This window comes from Hemitrygon akajei, chromosome 5 (assembly GCF_048418815.1).
Source record: "Hemitrygon akajei chromosome 5, sHemAka1.3, whole genome shotgun sequence".
In the NCBI taxonomy this organism is placed as follows: Eukaryota; Metazoa; Chordata; class Chondrichthyes; order Myliobatiformes; family Dasyatidae; genus Hemitrygon; species Hemitrygon akajei.
The window spans coordinates 86,383,040-86,401,300 of NC_133128.1; the positions used below are offsets into that span (position 1 = coordinate 86,383,040).

General features: G+C 45.9%; 1 protein-coding gene and 1 non-coding gene across 2 annotated transcripts in view; one reads left to right on the forward strand and one right to left on the reverse strand.

Annotated features, from left to right (window-relative positions):
* The window catches only part of LOC140727220 (uncharacterized), a 29,768-nt gene extending 13,063 nt beyond the window's left edge, over positions 1-16,705 (forward strand). Inside the window, exon 4 of the mRNA XM_073044487.1 lies at positions 4,244-16,705. Coding sequence (XP_072900588.1) covers positions 4,244-4,786 — 543 coding nt within the window. The 3' untranslated portion in view covers positions 4,787-16,705. The remainder of the gene's footprint in view (positions 1-4,243) is intronic.
* LOC140728658 (U2 spliceosomal RNA) lies at positions 16,107-16,297 on the reverse strand. Its single transcript, XR_012099144.1, has one exon. It is a non-coding gene; the product is annotated as a U2 spliceosomal RNA (small nuclear RNA).
* Positions 16,706-18,261: the final 1,556 nt, after the last annotated feature.

The following is an 18,261-nucleotide window of genomic DNA, read 5'->3' on the forward strand; positions in this document are numbered from 1 at the left end:
AAATACCGATGCCCATCAGATACTGCATACGGAAGTTATTAATGGGCTGGACTGTAAACACCCGGTCAGTGATGGAGTGAATTACATCCATTCCACCATGACCCAAGTGCACACTCCCAGAATACTGGGTCACCATAAGAGTTCAGAGTGTCTCTCTGTTTGACATTATCACTAGAATTTCAATTTAAGCTTTTGAGTTGCTGGCTTAAATTTTTAAACTACTATTAATTGAACAGATGAGTGGAGAGGGATGTCCTTGTGAGTGTGGAAAAGAACGTGGTCCATCTAACGTGCAAATTGTCCTACTTTGGCTCCAGTTTATTCATGAGCCTCTCTTCAAATTAGCTCAGTGGCCTTTGCTTTGAAAATTGCATTTCCTTTACTGTTTTGTTGCTTTTTGAAAATATATTTTAATTTGCCTAATAAGAAAAATACGAAAACAAAAGCCTAGGGTACAAAGGGTGGTAACAAGCTCTAAGTTGCAATAAAGTTCCGCCTACACACCTTTTACCAAAACAGCTTGAGGGAATAAATATCAGCTTATCGAATTAAATGTATCAGAGTAATCCAGAATGTGTGTACGGTAAAGGCAGAGGTTGTCTGGTTCATTGGGTTTGTGTCTGTAGGAACTGTTCAGTTAACCCGGGTTTGCAAATTGTGCACTAGGACATATAGAGATTCCTCCATCTCAGACTCTATAATCTCTCACCTTTCAGATCATGTGATTTTGTTTAATATTTTCCCTACCAAGATGTACATTTTCATGCGTTCCCACATCATACTCCATTTGCTAAACCTTTGAGCACTCAACTCATATAAAACCCTCTGCAGCCTCCTGTGTCCTACTTACAGCTTACTTTCCTGTCTATCATTGTGTCTTCAACAGAGATATCATTCCCAAAGGGATTGTCCATCCACTGGCTCCCAGACTATGCTCACGACTCGTAACGATGTGCTAGTTCAGGTCTCCATTGATTCCTTTTAACAAGTCCTCACAATCTTCCTGTTTGTTATATAGCTTCTCTTTTCCATGTATGTATCAAACATCATCTGTACTCTCTTCCTCAATATCAGGTCCCACCCCCTTCCTATTGCTATGACCCTCTGAGTTCTCTGCGCTTTTTGAATTTTGACCTCTGGTGACCCCTGACCTTTACTCCAGAAGTTCACATTTGAGTTGCTGAGACCCTAAACTCTAGAATTTCCTCCTGAATTTTCCATATCCCTTTCTTCCTTAAAAAGTAAATATTAGAGAAAGCAATATTTGATCACCTACACTGGTATGAGAAAATTTAAAATTTTAATGCCAAATTCTGTCATAAACAAGCCCCTGGGATTTTAGAGGCACAAGTACATTTAACTCTGTTTCTCGTCACTCCCCTCGGGCTACACACCACCCATTTTCCAAGCTGCCAAATCGTTTCCATTTCCCTCTCGTTTATCACAGTGTCAGAGGCCCCTTGGACAGTGAAACCTCGCTGTCTATCCTGCATCCATACCAGGTTACTTTCTGCTCGTTCCCAGATTCACCACTCCTCTACACACCGGAAGCAATTAATCTGCTAAGACAGGTATGTTGGCGGGAGGAGTCCGGTGCGCTCAGTGTGAATTCAAACAGTATCCAAGATCTGGGTCTAGTGTGAGACAGGAGTTCTCCCAGCTGCCAGTCCAGGCCACCACTGTGTGTGGCACAGAACGATGGGAGCGCCTCGCTGTAGAGACAGGACTTTGTATCTATGAGGACCACGTGGCAGTTTTCCTACCAATCCACTCTTGGACAAGTGCATTCACCACAGGTAGGTTGGTGAGGCCTGGTTTGAGTAGATTTATCGCTCATTTGTTCACTAGCTGCCCCAGACCCAGTCTGTCAGCTGTCCGGGCCCAGGGCTCAGTCTCTGGTAATGGCAGCAAGTCACCCTTGACGATGGGCACCCGCACGACTCTCTGTGCCCTCCACAGAATACGGCTCAGCGTGGAGGAGCCCTGATTCATTAGCTGAGGGAGGGTGAGTGAGTATAGTCATTTCCTAAGTTTGACCTGACACAATGACTTATGTGAAGGGCTTGTAAGGTCCTGGACACTTGCTGCTCCTGAGGCAGAACGTCCCTGGGGATTGTAAAGGTGGAGTCTGGATAGTGCATGTAAGGTTCCATAGGGTAACTATGTCGAGTCTTGGCTCGTCCAGACTGCGGGACAGCTCTCTTAATCAGAGACCTGAAACATAAACTGTTCGAAGTGTGCACACTTTATACAACTTCGAGGTGACTCTCCTTACCGGCAGTCGCAAAGCAAAGAAACCTAACGGAACCTATTTAAAAGAAAAATGTCAAAACACCCAGTGTGCAGAGACAAAAGAACAAATCGAGCAAACAATCGAAGTAAACTGAAGTTCCCTAAAGTGAATCCACAGCCAATTAGTTGCAGGCCGCAGCCTCAGTTCAGCGCAGAGACGGGTAATCGTCACAGGGCCAGCGAGCTGAAGAGGCCCGTCCTTCACCTCGTCCCCAACACCCTGACCTCGTCAGTCTGGCCCAAGATGCCGCCTGACCTGTTGAGATTTTCCAGCTTCATCCCTTTGTGATTTCCTAAATGGGTCTTTACAGCTTGTTTGATTTGTTCGTGGTCTGGCAAGATAACAGCAGTGGCCATTCAGTCCCTTGGGTTATTGGTCTGGGCTTGCCCGCCGACCAGGTCAATTTTCCTCTTCCTGTTCTATCAAGGCCCTAAATCAGTTGCTGTACTGGAATGGCACTGTGCTTTGGACAGTGTGTCTTATAGAGCTGCTGCCTCAGAGTGCCAAAGACCTCGGTCCAACCCGGACCTCCAGCGTGGTCTGCGTGTAGTTTGCACGTTCTCTCTGTGTCTGTGTGGGTTTCCTAACCCGTCCCAAAGGAGTTGGGTTAATCCTATTGAGTAGGTGAGTGAATGAATCTGGGAGGCCGTGGGGAGAAGACAGTGTTATTAGAGTCGGCTTAGTGTAGGTGAGAGGTTGCTCTTCAACATGGTGGTGTGAAAGGCCTCTGAGATACATGTCTCTGTTTTAATCTTCCTTAAAGGAAATCGGTACTTTGATATTCCGCGCATCTCATTTTTAGCTCTGACCGTTGTTTTTATTCAGCAGGCTCTTCAGTCTCTTGTTACCAAAAGCAGCTGTGCCTTCAGCTACAGGTTTGGTTTTGATCTGTCCAACAAAAGAACTCGTTTCACCTCCTTTAATCAGCTAACTTGCCACATTCTCCTCCTCCCGTTTTCTTCCTGCTCTGCCACGTGCCCTCTCGCCATTCCCGCTTGCTTCCCAAAATTAAATGCAAATCTGAAGAGTGAAGTGGCTGAATTTGAAACGAAGTCTGCATCTTAAAGTGTCTTTATAGCAATGTATGCAACTGTGAGTGAGTGATAAATCCCTGCTACTGGTTATCCATCTGCTGCATTTCAGACATGACAGGTTACATTGTGATTCTGTAGTGGAAGACATAATGAGAACACGAATAAAATCACTTCCCAACTGTGGAAATTGATATTCATTGTAAATTGCAGCCTTTGATAGCAATGAACCTGAAATTTTCAAACATATGCTCGGGTTTTCAAAGGCATATTCTAGACAGATGTGAATCTTTTTATTATATATAATTTAATGGCATCCCTGCATGCTGCATAATTGCACAACCTGAGCTAACCCTCAATGTTAATCCCATGGATTTGTACCTTTGCTCTTCCCCTTTGTCGTTGTTTGAAGGATGTTAGAGGAGGTTCAGGGAACTAATACTTGGAATGAACGATTGCCTTATGAGGCAAGGTTGGTGTTTAGAAGTGGGGGGGGGGGGCTTGGGAAGCAGGATTGGTACGGACGGGTACCTTGAAGACGTGAGAGACTGCAGATGCTGGAGTCTGGAGCGACAAGCAATCGCAGGAGGAACTCAGCGGGTCGAGCAGCTTGTGTGGGAGGAAAGGGTTCGTCGTTGCTTTGGGTGTGGGGTCTCGTTCCCGAAATGTCGACAGCTCCTTTCCTCCTACGGATGCTGCTCGACCTGCTGAGTTCCTCCACCACGTGGACAGGACCTGATGCCTTACAAGGATACGCTGGACCAACGAGCCCGCTTCCACGCTTTGTGAACCCAGTTCCAGCATCTGCTCTGGGGTGACGCAGTCTTGCTGTTTATTGCCGTCTATGACAATGACCGTCTGAACGTTAACTGGGGCTCTCCTGTATTTTCTTTCCCCTTTATTTTGCCGTCCTGCCCAGCACCTGCCAACTCGAAACCCGCTTTCCCTGCATCGTGAGGTGGTGCCCAGCACTGAGGACTTCTCCGAGAAACGCCTGCTGGCCTGCCCGTGCACCAGAGCGCGCTGTGAATGGGAGGGCCCCCTGAGTGCGATCCTGCTGCACCTGACCAGCAGCCACCACAGCGTGGCCAGGCTGCAGGGAGAGAGTGTGGTCTTCCTGGCCTCCGGCGTCCACCTTCCAGGCTCAGCCAGCTGGGTGACTGTGCAGTCCTGCCTCGGACACCACTTCGTGCTGGTGCTGGAGAAGGAGGAGGGGCGCCAGCGGTTCCTGGCCTTTGTGCTGCTGCTCGGCACATCCAGGCAAGCGGAGGGCTTCTCCTATCGGCTCCTGCTGAACGGCCACCGCCGGAGACTCACGTGGGAGGCCACTCCGCGAGGGGTGGCTGAGGGACCCGCCTCAGTCAGCACCAGCACTGACAGTCTGGTCTTCGACACAGTGATGGCCCAAACATTCACAACTAATGGAAGTCTTGCCATCAACGTGACCATATCCTCCTGCTGACAGCAGGAGCCTCCTCCGCTCCCATTTCAGATGTTTTTGAAAGCAAATGTTTTGTACCAAGCCCGTGAGCTTACTGAAGTTTTTTATGGACCGATTTTTATCCCACCATCCCTGGAACAAATGTGCTTCAGGCTTCTGGGTCCAGCACAGGCACTGTGAACGTTTCTTTAGCTTCTCCTGCAAGATGGTGGTCTGAAGCACCGATGTCCACAGAACGAGCTCAAGCTGAGAACTGTGTCCTGGTAGAAAGATGTGGTTCGCTTACAAAAGTTATTGCAAGTACCAGCACTTCATAACTGGTCATCTGGACGTGGGTAAAACTGACTCGGGGAGCCATCTGCTGTTGATCCCAATCCGCGAAGCTTGCTGGGTATGGGGTTGTACAGCACAGAAATAGGTCCTTCAGCCAACCATGACTGTTGAACCCTTCTAACTCCATCTCGATGCATTAGTGCCGTAACCCACAATCCCTTGCTGACTGAAGTGTTCCTCTGCATGTTTCCTCAATGTGTGATAGTAGCTGCCTCCACCTCCAACATGTTCCACAGTCCTACCACTCCGTGTGGAGGGAGGAAATCCTCCAGTATCTCCTCTAGCCCTCCCAATTCTTACCTTAAACCTACGCCCCCTTGTCTTAGACAACCACACCATGGGGAAAGTATCTGACTATCTACCACCCTCGTAATTTTGTACACCCCTCTTAGGCTATCTCTCTCGACTGAATAAGACCAACCTGTCCAATCTCTCCTTATTACCAAAGTACTGCAATCCAGGCAACGTCTTGGTGAATCTTCTCTGCATCCTCTCCAGCACATCCTCCCTGTGGTTAAGGACAAAGCTTCTCAATGGGACAATAGGATGAGGAGGGCAGACCTTCTCCTCTGAAGGATCCTGATGAACTAGGTGGGTTTTTGTGACAGTACAGAACTTTACAGTCTTTTGTTTTATTTAATTAGCTGCATTTAAGTTCCTCAACAGTTTGGGTGGAGTTCGAACTCCCATCTCCCTGGCTCAGTGGTCCAAGCCACTTCAACACCAGAGCCCGAACAGATTCTTAGATACCACCTAACCCGAGGGAGAGTAGCAGGCACATCACTCCAGCAAATTTGTTAAAGAGAAATGGAATTCTAGGCTGTAGTTGAATCTGGGATAGGACAGAGGAATGAGCCTTGACTGACCAACGGTGCATTATTTCACTTCTATCTGTCTCACAGCCCTCCCGACCCACAATTCCACCGAGAGGCAGGAGGTATGAAAACTGACAACTAAAAATGTAGATGCTGGAAACCCAAGCGACACACACAATGCTGGAGGAAGTCAGCAGGCCAGGCAGCATCCATGGAAAAAAGTAAACAGTTGACATTCCAAGCTGAGATCCTCCTTCAGGGCTGAGAAGGAAGATATCAGAATAAGAAGCTGCTGGGAGGGGAGGGAGGTTGGCTGGACAGTGATAGGTGAAGCCAGCTGGGTGGGAAAGGTCAAGGGCTGGAGAATGAGGAATCTGATAGGACAGGAGAGTGGACTGAAGGAGAAAGAGGAAGAGGAGGGGACACAGGGAAAGTAATAGGCAGATGAGAAGAGGTAAAAGGTCAGAGTGGGGAACAGAGGAAGGTGAGGGAAAGGAAGTTGTTTACTGGAAAGAGAAATCGATGTTCACGCCATCAGGTTGAAGGCCACCCAGATGGAAGATGAGGTGTTACCTCTCCACCCTGAGGGATGGCTTCACCTTGGCACATCGAAATGGGAACTAAACATTCGGCCACAGGGAAGTCCTGCGTGTGGCGGATGGAGCAGAGGGGCTCAACGAAGTGCCCCCCCCCCCCCCCGTTTACGATGGTTCTCACCGATGTAGGAGGCTGCCTTGGTAGCACTGGACACAATAGACAACCCCAGAAGATTCACAGGTGAAGTGTGAACTGTTTGCGGCCCTTAATGGAGGTGAGGCAGGAGGTGTATGGGCAGGTGTAGCACTCTTGGGGATAAGTACCTGGAAGGAGATTAGTGGGGAGGGACGAATTATCAAGGGAATGGTGGAGGGAGCGATCCCTGCGGAAAGCAGAGGGGGGAGAATGGTAGTAAAGATGTGTTTCGTTACAGGATCCGTTTGGAGGTGGCAGAAGTTGCGGAGGGACTAAAAATGCAGATGCTGTGAATCTGAAATTAAAACAGAAAGTGCTCAGCAGATCAGGCAGTGTATTTGGAGCAAGAAACAGTTAATATTGAGGTTCAAGGCCTGTCGGAAGAGTTATAAAGAAAGCTGCTGTTCACTATCACCTGCATTATAAACCAAGTGAGAATGCTGAGTCCCTGAGTAATCGTTGTGACTAAAGGCTGGTTGTATGTTCAGGGCAACAGTTTCACTGCTCCTCCTTAGAGATGCATTCATGAGAAATCTTCCTCACGACTAATTGTAGCACTTGTCAGCTTTCTTTCATGTGGGGCACTTGGTAAATGGAGATAAAGAGGGAAGTTGGTCAATGAGCCCAGGAGGGACAGCTTGATGCTTGCTGGAACTGGTACTCAGTTTTGGGGAGATTCGCAAAGACAGAAACTTTCAACACAAAGAAAAGGAGGGTTTTTTTTTGCACTGAAACTTTGAATAAGAGGAACTTAAACTGATTGTATCGGCTTAAAAAAAGAATGGATTATAAAAGGATGTTGTTCATGGTGAGTACCTGTGGTTTGGAAGAAGGTTAGTGTTGGACCTGTGCAACTGCATATCAATTAAAATAAAAGCACACACTTGGAGAGGGAGGTTTTAACTAGTGTATTCACTGGTGTTATCAGTCCATGTGTAGTGCGAATGGGAATCATTACCCTAAAAGATATAGATCCATACATTACACTTCCTCCCCTTTAACATAAAACTGTGTATGGAACAAAACCTCCAATTTCCTTTCAAACCATATAACCATATAACAATCACAGCACGGAAACAGGCCATTCCGGCCCTCCTAGTCCGTGCCGAACTCTTAATCTCACCTAGTCCCACCTACCCGCACTCAGCCCATAACCCTCCACTCCTTTCCTGTCCATAAACCTATCCAATTTTACCTTAAATGACACAACTGAACTGGCCTCTACTACTTCTACAGGAAGCTCATTCCACCATATTCAAATAGAAATGCTTTCATGATAACAGTCCGTAACTAACTTCGCTATACTAAAGATTCAGTCTTGTGGCTGGTACTCGGTTTCTTTCAGGATAGTGCCTTTGGATCTGTGGAGTGACACCAGGTTTGGCCGGTATCTTGTCAAAGACAACTCTCTCTGCTGCAGGTGTCATTAGTGACATGTTCATCACTGAGCAGTAAGTCAGGTGGATGCGATCGACTCGGGTGTGATCTTCGGCTGAGCATCCAGTATCTGGTCCACATGACGTCTCCATGTCTGATCTCCAACATCCACTGTGTACGTCAGTGGACCAGTTCTTGTAGCTATCCTACCGGGTGTCCACTTGTCTTCTCAGTAATCACTGGCTTAGGACTACTTGTCCAACCTTGAAACTGATCCATCTTTCATAGTGTGTGACAAAATGGCTCCAGTGCCGCATCACATGACAGTCTGTTGGGTCATAACGGGTGAGCAGTTCATCAGATGTTATCAGTCTCTTTGTTTCCACGAATGCTCTTTCACATCTTTCTGACCACTTCCACTTTGCTCCTGTCTGTAACAGTGTATTCAATGGGTGTAGCTCTGTAACAATGTTTGGGAGAAACATTGTAGAAAATGGTGGTAGTAGTTTACAAGGCCCAAGTATGACCTGAGTTGTGACACATTTTCTGGTTTGGGTGCCTGTAGCACTGCTTCAATCTTCCCTTGTGACTTATGTAAGCCATGCTTGTCAATGACGTGTCCACAATCATTTCCCTCTCTTTGCACGCAGACCATCCTCACTCAGCCTGGTAAGCTCTTTGCCAAGGTTCTGGAGGTGCTCCTCATCATTCTTGCCAGTCACGATGATGTCATGATGTCTTCCTGGGGTATCTAGGAGCACTTGGTCCATTGCTCTTTGCCAAGTTGCTGGAGCCGATGCAACACCAAAGACGAGACAGTTATACTGGAACGGTTCCCTGTGAGTGTTATTGTCAGGAACTTCATGCTTGACTGCTCCATCTCCGTTTGCTGACAGGCTTGTCACGACCTTTGAAAACCTCTCCCTGCCTGCCAAAGGTGCAAAAATGTCTTCTATTCATGGCAGGGATACTGCACAGGGTTGATACTCACTTTGACGTCCCCGCTGATGTCAACAGTTCTGGCCTTACCTTTCTTGATCACCAGGACAATGGCCACAGTTCAATCGCTCCACTCAACCTTGAGGAGAGAATGCCAGATGCCTCCAAACTTTGAAGATCAGCATCCACTTTAGGATGCAGAGTGTAAGGCACTGGAAGCACTTTGTGGAGTCTTGGTGTTGTTGCTTCATCCAGATCAGTTCTGGTCTTCATGCCTTTGAGTTTACCAGTCTCCTTCTCAAACACCTCATTAGCGTTAAGCAACTGTGCCAGTCTCTGGTTAGTGCTAATATTGGGGCGGCTGTTGCCTGTTGATGACACATTGAGAGCTTTGACTGAGTGCCAGTCTAGTTGGACTTTTCTCAACCATTCACGTCCAAAAGGTGCTGGCCTCTGCTTTTCAATACAAGCAGTTCTAACTGCTGTGTTTGGCTTCCATACATCACGTTCACCTTCACTTTGCCTGTGGGAGACACCTTTTTCACTGCTGTAGTTCTTCAGCACCGATGACATCTTTTCTAATGGTAGCTTGGAATACAGTATTTTGCAGTCAGTCTCTGAAATTATAGACAAAGCTCTATTTTCAGTTTTACACCAGACACTTCTATTGTGACCCATATCACTTTGTGAACTGCTTCAGTAACACTGTGCGGTTCTAGGCATGACAGCTCACCTTTGTCAGACTCTGTGTTGTCTGGTTCTGTTTCACATTCAGTCCCTTCATGCATTTGAAACTTTTCACTCTGTATCATTATTCTCTTTGGTTGAGATTTTTGTCTGACTTGCACACTCTGTCTTGTCCATAACACCTTCTGCAAATGTTTTCTTTGAACCAGCAGTCATTTGCAACATGGGAGGATTTGCCACATCGATAGCATTGTTGGCTTTTTGCATCATTCAGGGACATTTTGTGCTTTTCACACTCTAAACTCCTTTTCTGTAGTTCTTCACTGCAGTCTCTAACAATATTGCAATGGCCAATGCCCATTCTAAGGTTTGGTCTCTTTCTGACAGCAGCCTCTTTTCAATGTTTTGTCTATGCATGCCACGTACAACCCTGCCCCTAATGCATCAGAGAGTCACAGTATTGTGAAAGTTTGTGCAGTTCTGCAATGTACTTAGAAATCCTTTCATCCTTTGACTGGTTCCTTCTGTTAAATCAAAATCGTCTCAGTTATTACCAGCAGTTCAGGGCTCAAGTGGGTTTGTAAAATTGTAACAATTTAATCGAACTTCTCAATTGCTGGCTTTTCAGAGTTACCAAGTTGTGTAAAAGCCATTAAGCTAAGAAGTGTGTTGACTTTCGTTTCCTCATCCACTTGGTTAATCTTCAAACACACTTTAACCCTCTCGATGTACGATTCCTAGTCCTCATCCACACTACCAAGTTCATCAATTTTCCCGACTAAGGCATGTTATTTTCACTTAACTTTGTAGTTGTGCGTCCTTCACTGTGTACTATACAGTTACTCACACGTCCCATTTGATAACTTCCATGACTGTCTAACTCTTTCCTCTTGCTGTCTCTCTCCAAAGTCTGCCGTCCCATAACTATTGGTACCATTGCTGATACTCGCTGATATTTGGGTTCGTACTCGTTGCCAATTTGTTGTGTCTGTGCAACTACGCACCAATTAACATAAAAGTATGCACATGGGGTGAGAGAGAGAGTGCTGCACTTGTGTAGACAAATGATCAATGCGCATGGGTAAGTTATCAGTCCCATGAGTAGTGCTGAGGGAATTTAGCACTAAGTTAGTACTTAAGTTCTACTGTTAGAACTTAGCACTAAGCACTAAATGAGAATGTAGCTAAGTTTTCATTGCTCTAAAGAAACAGATCCACATGTTACAGTAGAGTTAACGGCTCTACTGCCACTGGTGAATGGGGATAGAGAAGTGCAGATGTGGGAGGGGGAGGGTGAGGAGAGGTCCCGAGGATGGGGAGGAACAGGAAGCCGTTCTGTAGCGGTGAGGAATGGACAGGGCAGGTACAGAAATCGAGTAGAGTAACAGGTGCTAACTGGAAATCGGATGGTGATGTTTATGGAGGGACTGAGAGAGGACGGAGGCAGCTGCAGTAACATGGTCTTTGTGATGTGGAAGTTAGGACTGGGCTCAGGATGTCAGAGTACCCGGTGAGAGTTGGGTTGAGGAGAGCGTGGTCAGTGGCGAGAGGGCCTGAACAGAAACCATTGTCTCTACTCTCCTGCCAACAGGAGGGAGCAAAGGTTCATCAAGAACATGACAGGAGCAGGCAAAGGCCACTCAGTCCTTTGTACTTGCTTCACCATTTAATACAACACAGCAGACCTGACTCTAACCTCAGCCTTAAAAATATTCAATGACCGTCTACTTCCATTGACATTTACGGGAGAGAGTCAAGGAGACGTACAGCCTTCCAGGGTATATACACTCAGTGCTCACCTGTGCACCCGCTCGTTAATGCAAGTATCTAATCAGCCAATCATGTGGCAGCAACTAACTCAATGCATAAAAGCATGCAGACATAGTTAAGAGGTTCAATTGTTGGTTCAGACCAAAGATTAACATGTAGAAGAAATGGTGATCTAAGTGACTTTGACCGTGGAATGATTATTGGTGGTGTCGGACAGGGTGGTTTGAGTATCTCAGAAACTGCTGATCTTCTGGGATTTTCACACAGTCTCTAGGAGTTTACACAGAATGGTGCAAAAACCAAAACAGCATCCAGTGAGTTGCATTTCTGAGGGTTGAAATACCTTGTTAATGAGAGAGATCGGAGGAGAACGGCCAGACTGGTTCAAGTTGGCAAAAAGGCAACAGTAACTCAAATAACCACACGTTACAACAGTGGTGTGCAGAAGAGCATCTCTGAACACACAACATGTCAAACCTTGAAGTGGACGGGCTGCAGCAGCAGAGGATCATGGACATACACTCAGTGGCCACTTTATTAGGTACAGGAGGCACCTTATAAAGTGACCACTGAATGTGTCACTCAGTTTAAATGGGCAATGTTTTAATTTGAGCAGTGATCCCACAGGAAGAAACATCTTTTCTATCTCGACCTTAGCAAAATCCCTTAGCATCAAATCCTCTCTCACTATTTTAAACTCCAGCCTGTATAAACCTACCCTGTCCAGCCTTGCTTCATTAGGCAATCACTCATTCCAAGCATTCGTCTAGTAAAAAATCCCTGAACATCCCCTAACGTTCTTCCCAGTTCTGCAGACTGGTACCCTATATAACTGAAGCACGACCTGACTATTTTTGCCTTGAGTTTTCCTAACAATACACAATAACACTCTGTTGATTTTCTGATTTACTGCAGTACCTGCGTACTAGACTTTGACAACTGACGGACAGCAACTTGACAAGGAAGTGATGCTAGAGAGGAAAGACACCCCATGTATGGACTACGGTCCTAATTAGCCGCTGTATGTCTGTGCAGACAGTGCCTCAGCAGTGTGTTCTAAATGCTGGCTCAGCACTGTAACTTCAAACCTATGTCCTATTCTTAAAATCGGCTGTGTTGGTTATTTACACAAATGACACATTTCACTACCTGTTTCAAAGTACACATGACAAATAAACTTAAATCCTGTCTCCCATTCCCACACCTCCCGCTACATTACCTATTCCCCTGTTCCTGCCAAACAGAAAATGAACATAAGCATAGTTTTACTTTTGAACTTTGACGAAATTTACTAAGTTCCTCAGCCTCCTGATCCTTGTCATTGAACAGTACCGCTTCTTGCTGGCAGTGAAACCGTGGGCTACCTCATACTGACTCTGGATATCCTGTCACAGCGGTCAACAGCCTGCACCAGATGTATCTGTGTGACTCGGTGATAGTGTTGGCACTGATTTCCTGCCGGCGGTGATCGCCGGTTAGAACATTCGGTCCACAGCCTGCACCAGATGTACCTGTGTGACTCGGTGATAGTGTTGGCACTGATTTCCTGCCGGCGGTGATCCCCGGTTAGAACATTCGGTCCACAGCCTGCAGATGTATCTGTGTGACTCGGTGATAGTGTTGGCACTGATTTCCTGCCGGCGGTGATCCCCGGTTAGAACATTCGGTCCACAGCCTGCAGATGTTTGCTTCTCTACCCCACAGGAGGCAGTGTTCCCACCAGTCACTGGCTCGTTCGTCGAAGTGTCAGATAAAAGTAACTTCACCTCAACGTGTGCGTGTCAAACACTGCCCTGACTGTCAGTCATAAAGTCATACAGCACAGAAATGGGCCTCAGATTCCCATCTAAACTCATGTAATTTGCCCACATTCTGTGCATCTCCTTCAAAACATTTCCTATCCATGTGCCTGCCCAAATGCCTTTTAAGTGTTGTTAGTGTACTTGTACACGTTGGCGACCTGTGGCCTATGTGTCAAGAGCTTTAACAAGTGTGCAAGGGAACAGATTGAGAAAGAGTTTCTCGCCAGCACATATGCATGCAAGAGGTTCGATTAGTATATCTTTTGAAGTAGACCCTAACCCTAACCCTAAATCAGTGTGTATAATAAACCACTGGTCTCAAATCACTGGATGACTCTCCCATGAGGATAGGCTGTGAAGATTACCTACCTACACACCCACCAGGAAAATATGTTTTCCTGAAGTGTTGTCTCGAGCAAGAAAGGAAAGGAGTGAGCACAAGAGATTAACGTTGACATGAAGTTGTGATAGTAGGGGATTTTAATTTTCCACATATTGATTGAGACTCCCACATTGTTAAAGGTCTAGACGGGTTAGATTTTGTAAAATGTGTTCAGGAAAGTTTTCTAAATCAATATGTAGAGGTACCAACTAGAGAGGATGCAATATTAGATCTCCTATTAGGAAATGAGTTAGGGCAGGTGACGGAAGTGTGTGTTGGGGAACATTTTGGTTCCAGTGATCATAACACCATTAGTTTCAACTTGATCATGGATAAAGATAGATCTGGTCCTCGGGTTAAGGTTCTAAACTGGAAAAAGGCCAAATTTGAAGATACAAGAAAGGATCTAAAAAGCGTAGATTGGGACAGGTTGTTCTCTGGCAAGGATGTGATTGGTAAGTGGGAGGCCTTCAAAGGAGAAATTTTGAGAGTGCAGAATTTGTAAGTTCCTGTCAGGATTAAAGGCAAAGTGAATAAGGAACCTTGGTTCTCTAGGGATATTGGAACTCTGGTAAAGAAGAGAGAGATGTATGACATGTATAGGCAACAGGGAGCAAATAAGGTGCTTGAGGAGTATAAAAAGTGCAAAAAAAACTTAAGAAAGAAATCAGGAGGGCTAAAAGAAGACATGAGGTTGCTTTGGCAGTCAAGGTGAAGGATAATCCAAAGAGCTTCTACAGGTATATTAAGAGCAAAAGGATAGTAAGCGATAAAATTGGTCCTCTTGAAGATTAGAGTGGTCAGCTATGTATGGAACCAAAAGAAATGGGGGAGATCTTAAATGGGTTTTTTGCATTTGTATTTACTAAGGAAACTGGCATGGAGTCAATAGAAATAAGGCAAACAAGTAGTGAGGTCATGGAACCTATACATATTGAAGAGGAGGAGGTGCTTGCTATCTTGAGGCAAATCAGAGTAGATAAATCCCCAGGACCTGATAGGATATTCCCTCAGACCTTGAAAGAGACTAGTGTTGAAATTGCAGGGGCCCTGGCAGATATATTTAAAATGTCGGTATCTACGGGTGAGCTGCCAGAGGATTGGAGGATAGCTCATGTTGTTCCGTTGTTTAAAAAAGGCTCTAAAAGTAATCTGGGAATTTATAGGCCAGTAAGTTTGACATCTGTAGTAGTAGGTAAATTATTGGAAGGAGTACTAAGAGATAGGATCTACAAGTATTGGGATAGACAGGGACTTATTAGGGAGAGTCAACATGGCTTTGTGCATGGTAGTCATGTTTAACAAATCTATTAGAGTTTTTCTGAGGAGGTTGCAAGGAAAGTGGATGAAGGGGAGGCAGTGGATGTTGTATACATGGACTTCAGTAAGGCCTTTGACAAGGTCCCACATGGGAGGTTAGTTAGGAAGATTCAGTCACTAGGTATACATGGTGAGGTAGTAAATTGAATTAGACATTGGCTCAATGGGAGAAGTCAGAGAGTGGTAGTGGAGGATTGTTTCTCTAAGTGGAGGCCTGTGACTAGTGGTGTGCCACAGGGATCAGTGCTGGGTCCATTGTTAATTGTCATCTATATCAATGATCTGGATGATAATGTGGCAAATTGGATCAGCAAATTTGCTGATGAGACAAAGATTAGAAGTGTAGTGGACAGTGAGGAAGGTTTTCAAAGCTTGCAGAGGGATTTGGACCAGCTGGAAAAATGGGCTGAAAAATGGCAGATGGAGTTTAATATAGAAAAGTGTGAGGTATTGCACTTTGGAAGGACAAACCAAGGTAGAATATACAAGGTAAATGGTAATGGTAGGGCACTGAGGAGTGCAGTAGAACAGAGGGATCTGGGAATACAGATACAAAATACCCTAAAAGTGGCGTCACAGTTAGATAGGGTAGTAAAGAGAGATTTTGGTACATTGGCCTTTATAAATCAAAGTATTGAGTATAAGAGTTGGAATGTTATGGTGAGGTTGTATAAGGCATTGGGTGAGGCTGAATTTGGAGTATTGTGTGGTGTTTTAGTCACCTAATTACAGGAAAGATATTAATAAGGTTGAAAGAGTGCAGAGAAGGTTTACAAGGCTGTTGCCTTGAGAAACTGAGTTACAGAGAAAGGTTGAATAGGTTAGGACTTTATTCCTTGGAGCGTAGGAGAATGAGGGGAGACTTGATAGAGGCATATAAAATTATGATGGGTATAGATAGAGTGAATGCAAGTGAATCCACTGAGGCTAGGGGAGAAAAAAACCAGAGGACATGGGGGGGGGGGGGAGTTTAAAGGGAACATCAGGGTTGTTCACACAGAGGGCGGTGGGAGTGTGGAATGAGCTGCTAGGTGAAGTGGCAATAGTACAGGCTCACGTTTAACATACGTAGCAAGGGGAAAAGCTTATACGACGCACGCGCACTTACGTCTTTCTGTTGACGAGACGCTTGAACGTTTGCACAACGTTAATGATTCTATTTTTTGTTGTGTTATTTCCCCGAGGGGAGGTGCACCGTTCCCGGAGGCACTGCAATACCGGGTCGATGCGCGGAGTGGACGGAGCAAGCCCCTATTCCATCTCCCTGTTCCAAAAATCAATTTAATATATGGTCCCCAGATAGGGGACGTATCAGATATTAAACTGATAAGAACAGATACTACACTTGATCTTAGCCAAAAGGCCGAGAAGCGATACTCACAACTCGTCGGAACCTTTCGGATCCTGCTAGTCTTCCCTCTATAAAGTGAGAGTGACTGACTACAGGACACCTATTTCTCCTACTTCGCTTCAACTTTTGAAGTAGGTTTGGTGTAATTTCTCTCAATCTTTGGTATATGTTGTCTTTTTCTCCCTTGTAGCGAAACCTCTTTTGGAATATAGCTAATAATGTAAAATAGCTGATATTCCACCAACCAAATGAGAGAGGCGGACCTTGTTTGCATGAACGCTCCTCCCCTCAGCTGAGAATTGGTCGAGCCGTTCTGCCTGCCGTCTCTAGCGTCATTGCAAGCGTGATGACGTTACGGTAGGCGTTGCAGGGGGACGTAAGGCGCCAAACGCGACCGGGATCGTCCGGGCGGGCCTGGCGGGGCGGGTGATTGTGGAGGAACCTCGGGTGGTGGAAGCGAAGGCGCGGGGGAGTGAGGAGAAGGGGAGGGTTGTAAATGGGGGAGTGAGGCCGTTTGATGATGGGTGGGGGGAGGGGAATCTCAACTCTCTCGACGTCAGCCGTTTATGAATAGTAACAAGATTTTGAACTTTGACACGGTACAAAAGAGTTTTAGAGAAATAATGATCAGGAACATAAGTTTGGCTTAAATATAAGAGGTCATTATAAAAGGGGTGTGTTCACGGCCTGCTGATTCTAGTGTACAATTCCCCCCTCAAGGTGCAATGATCAGTCTGGTCTGTATTACCTTCCAGTTTTGGGGCAGGTCAGTCCCTTTGTCAGTGTCAGTTGCATTAGTTAACAATGACTCCCTTTTCTGGTGGTACACCACCATTTCCCTCCATGGATGCTGCCTGACCCACTGAGTTCCTCCGGCCCTTTGTGTGTTGCTCCAGATTCCGGCGTCTGTAGTCCCTTGTGTCCTCTATTTTGTGTTGATTTCATTTACAGAACCTTCATAGACGGAACCATCAGGCCGAGCATTCTATTCTGGCAAACAGTGGCCTTGCATCCTGATAAGAGAACCAGTTGTATGCAATTACTGGCTCCATTGTTATGGTCGTATAACCTGAGCATTATGATTGAACTTCACGTTAGCCCCACTCTAATCTTCCGTTAGCATAGAAAAGTGCCATAGATGCTTGGCAATGGAGACAGAGAAGAACTGATTAAACCACCAGAGGTTTTGTTGGGGATGTGAATTCAGGTGAGGTTCTATAAGAGCAAGTGAGAAATGCAGAGGTTTGAGGGGGTAAGAGGTGACTGTGAAGTGATTAAACAGAGGGCCAGACTCCAACATCAAATAGGGGAGGTGAGTGTGGTGTCAAGATAGAAAAGGATTGGGCATGAAGAGAGAGGATTGAATGACGGACCAGGAGACTAAAAGAGTAATTCATTCTCTAGATGAAAGTGTCTTCTGACTATGTCCAATTTCCAGGTTCGTTCACCACACTTGTCACATTCCCCTCTATTAACCAGGCTCCCATGGGCTGAATAGTTCTGTGCCCCATATTTGCCATGTCTTGCTTTTAGTGGCAAGATTAGTTCATCCTGAAGTTCATTGCAAAATCAGGCCCCGCCGATCAGTTTGTGGCCCAGCGGTTTCCCTTTGAGTCAGGAATTTCCAGAAATGAGCACGTGACCCTGGTGGTGCAGCACTGTTGGAGAGGATGTCGTTCAGATGAGACCTTAACTCGAGGACCTGCCGACCCTCGGGGGGGGGGGGGGGGGGGCGCTATTTCAAAGAATGTGGAAACTCTTCCTGGTTAAAGCACATCACCCAGCCAAGACCTAAAAAGATCACCTGTTTGTTTCTCATTGTGTGAACGTGCATGGGATCCTGCTGTGCACAATTTGGCTGCTACACTGACCATTCTTCGGAGGTGCTTCACTGGCAGCAGAGTGCACTGGGTTTTACTCACAATACAACTGCTGTAGCAATGCCAACCCAGCTTTCTTTAGGTTTATTAACTTCACTTTTGAAATTT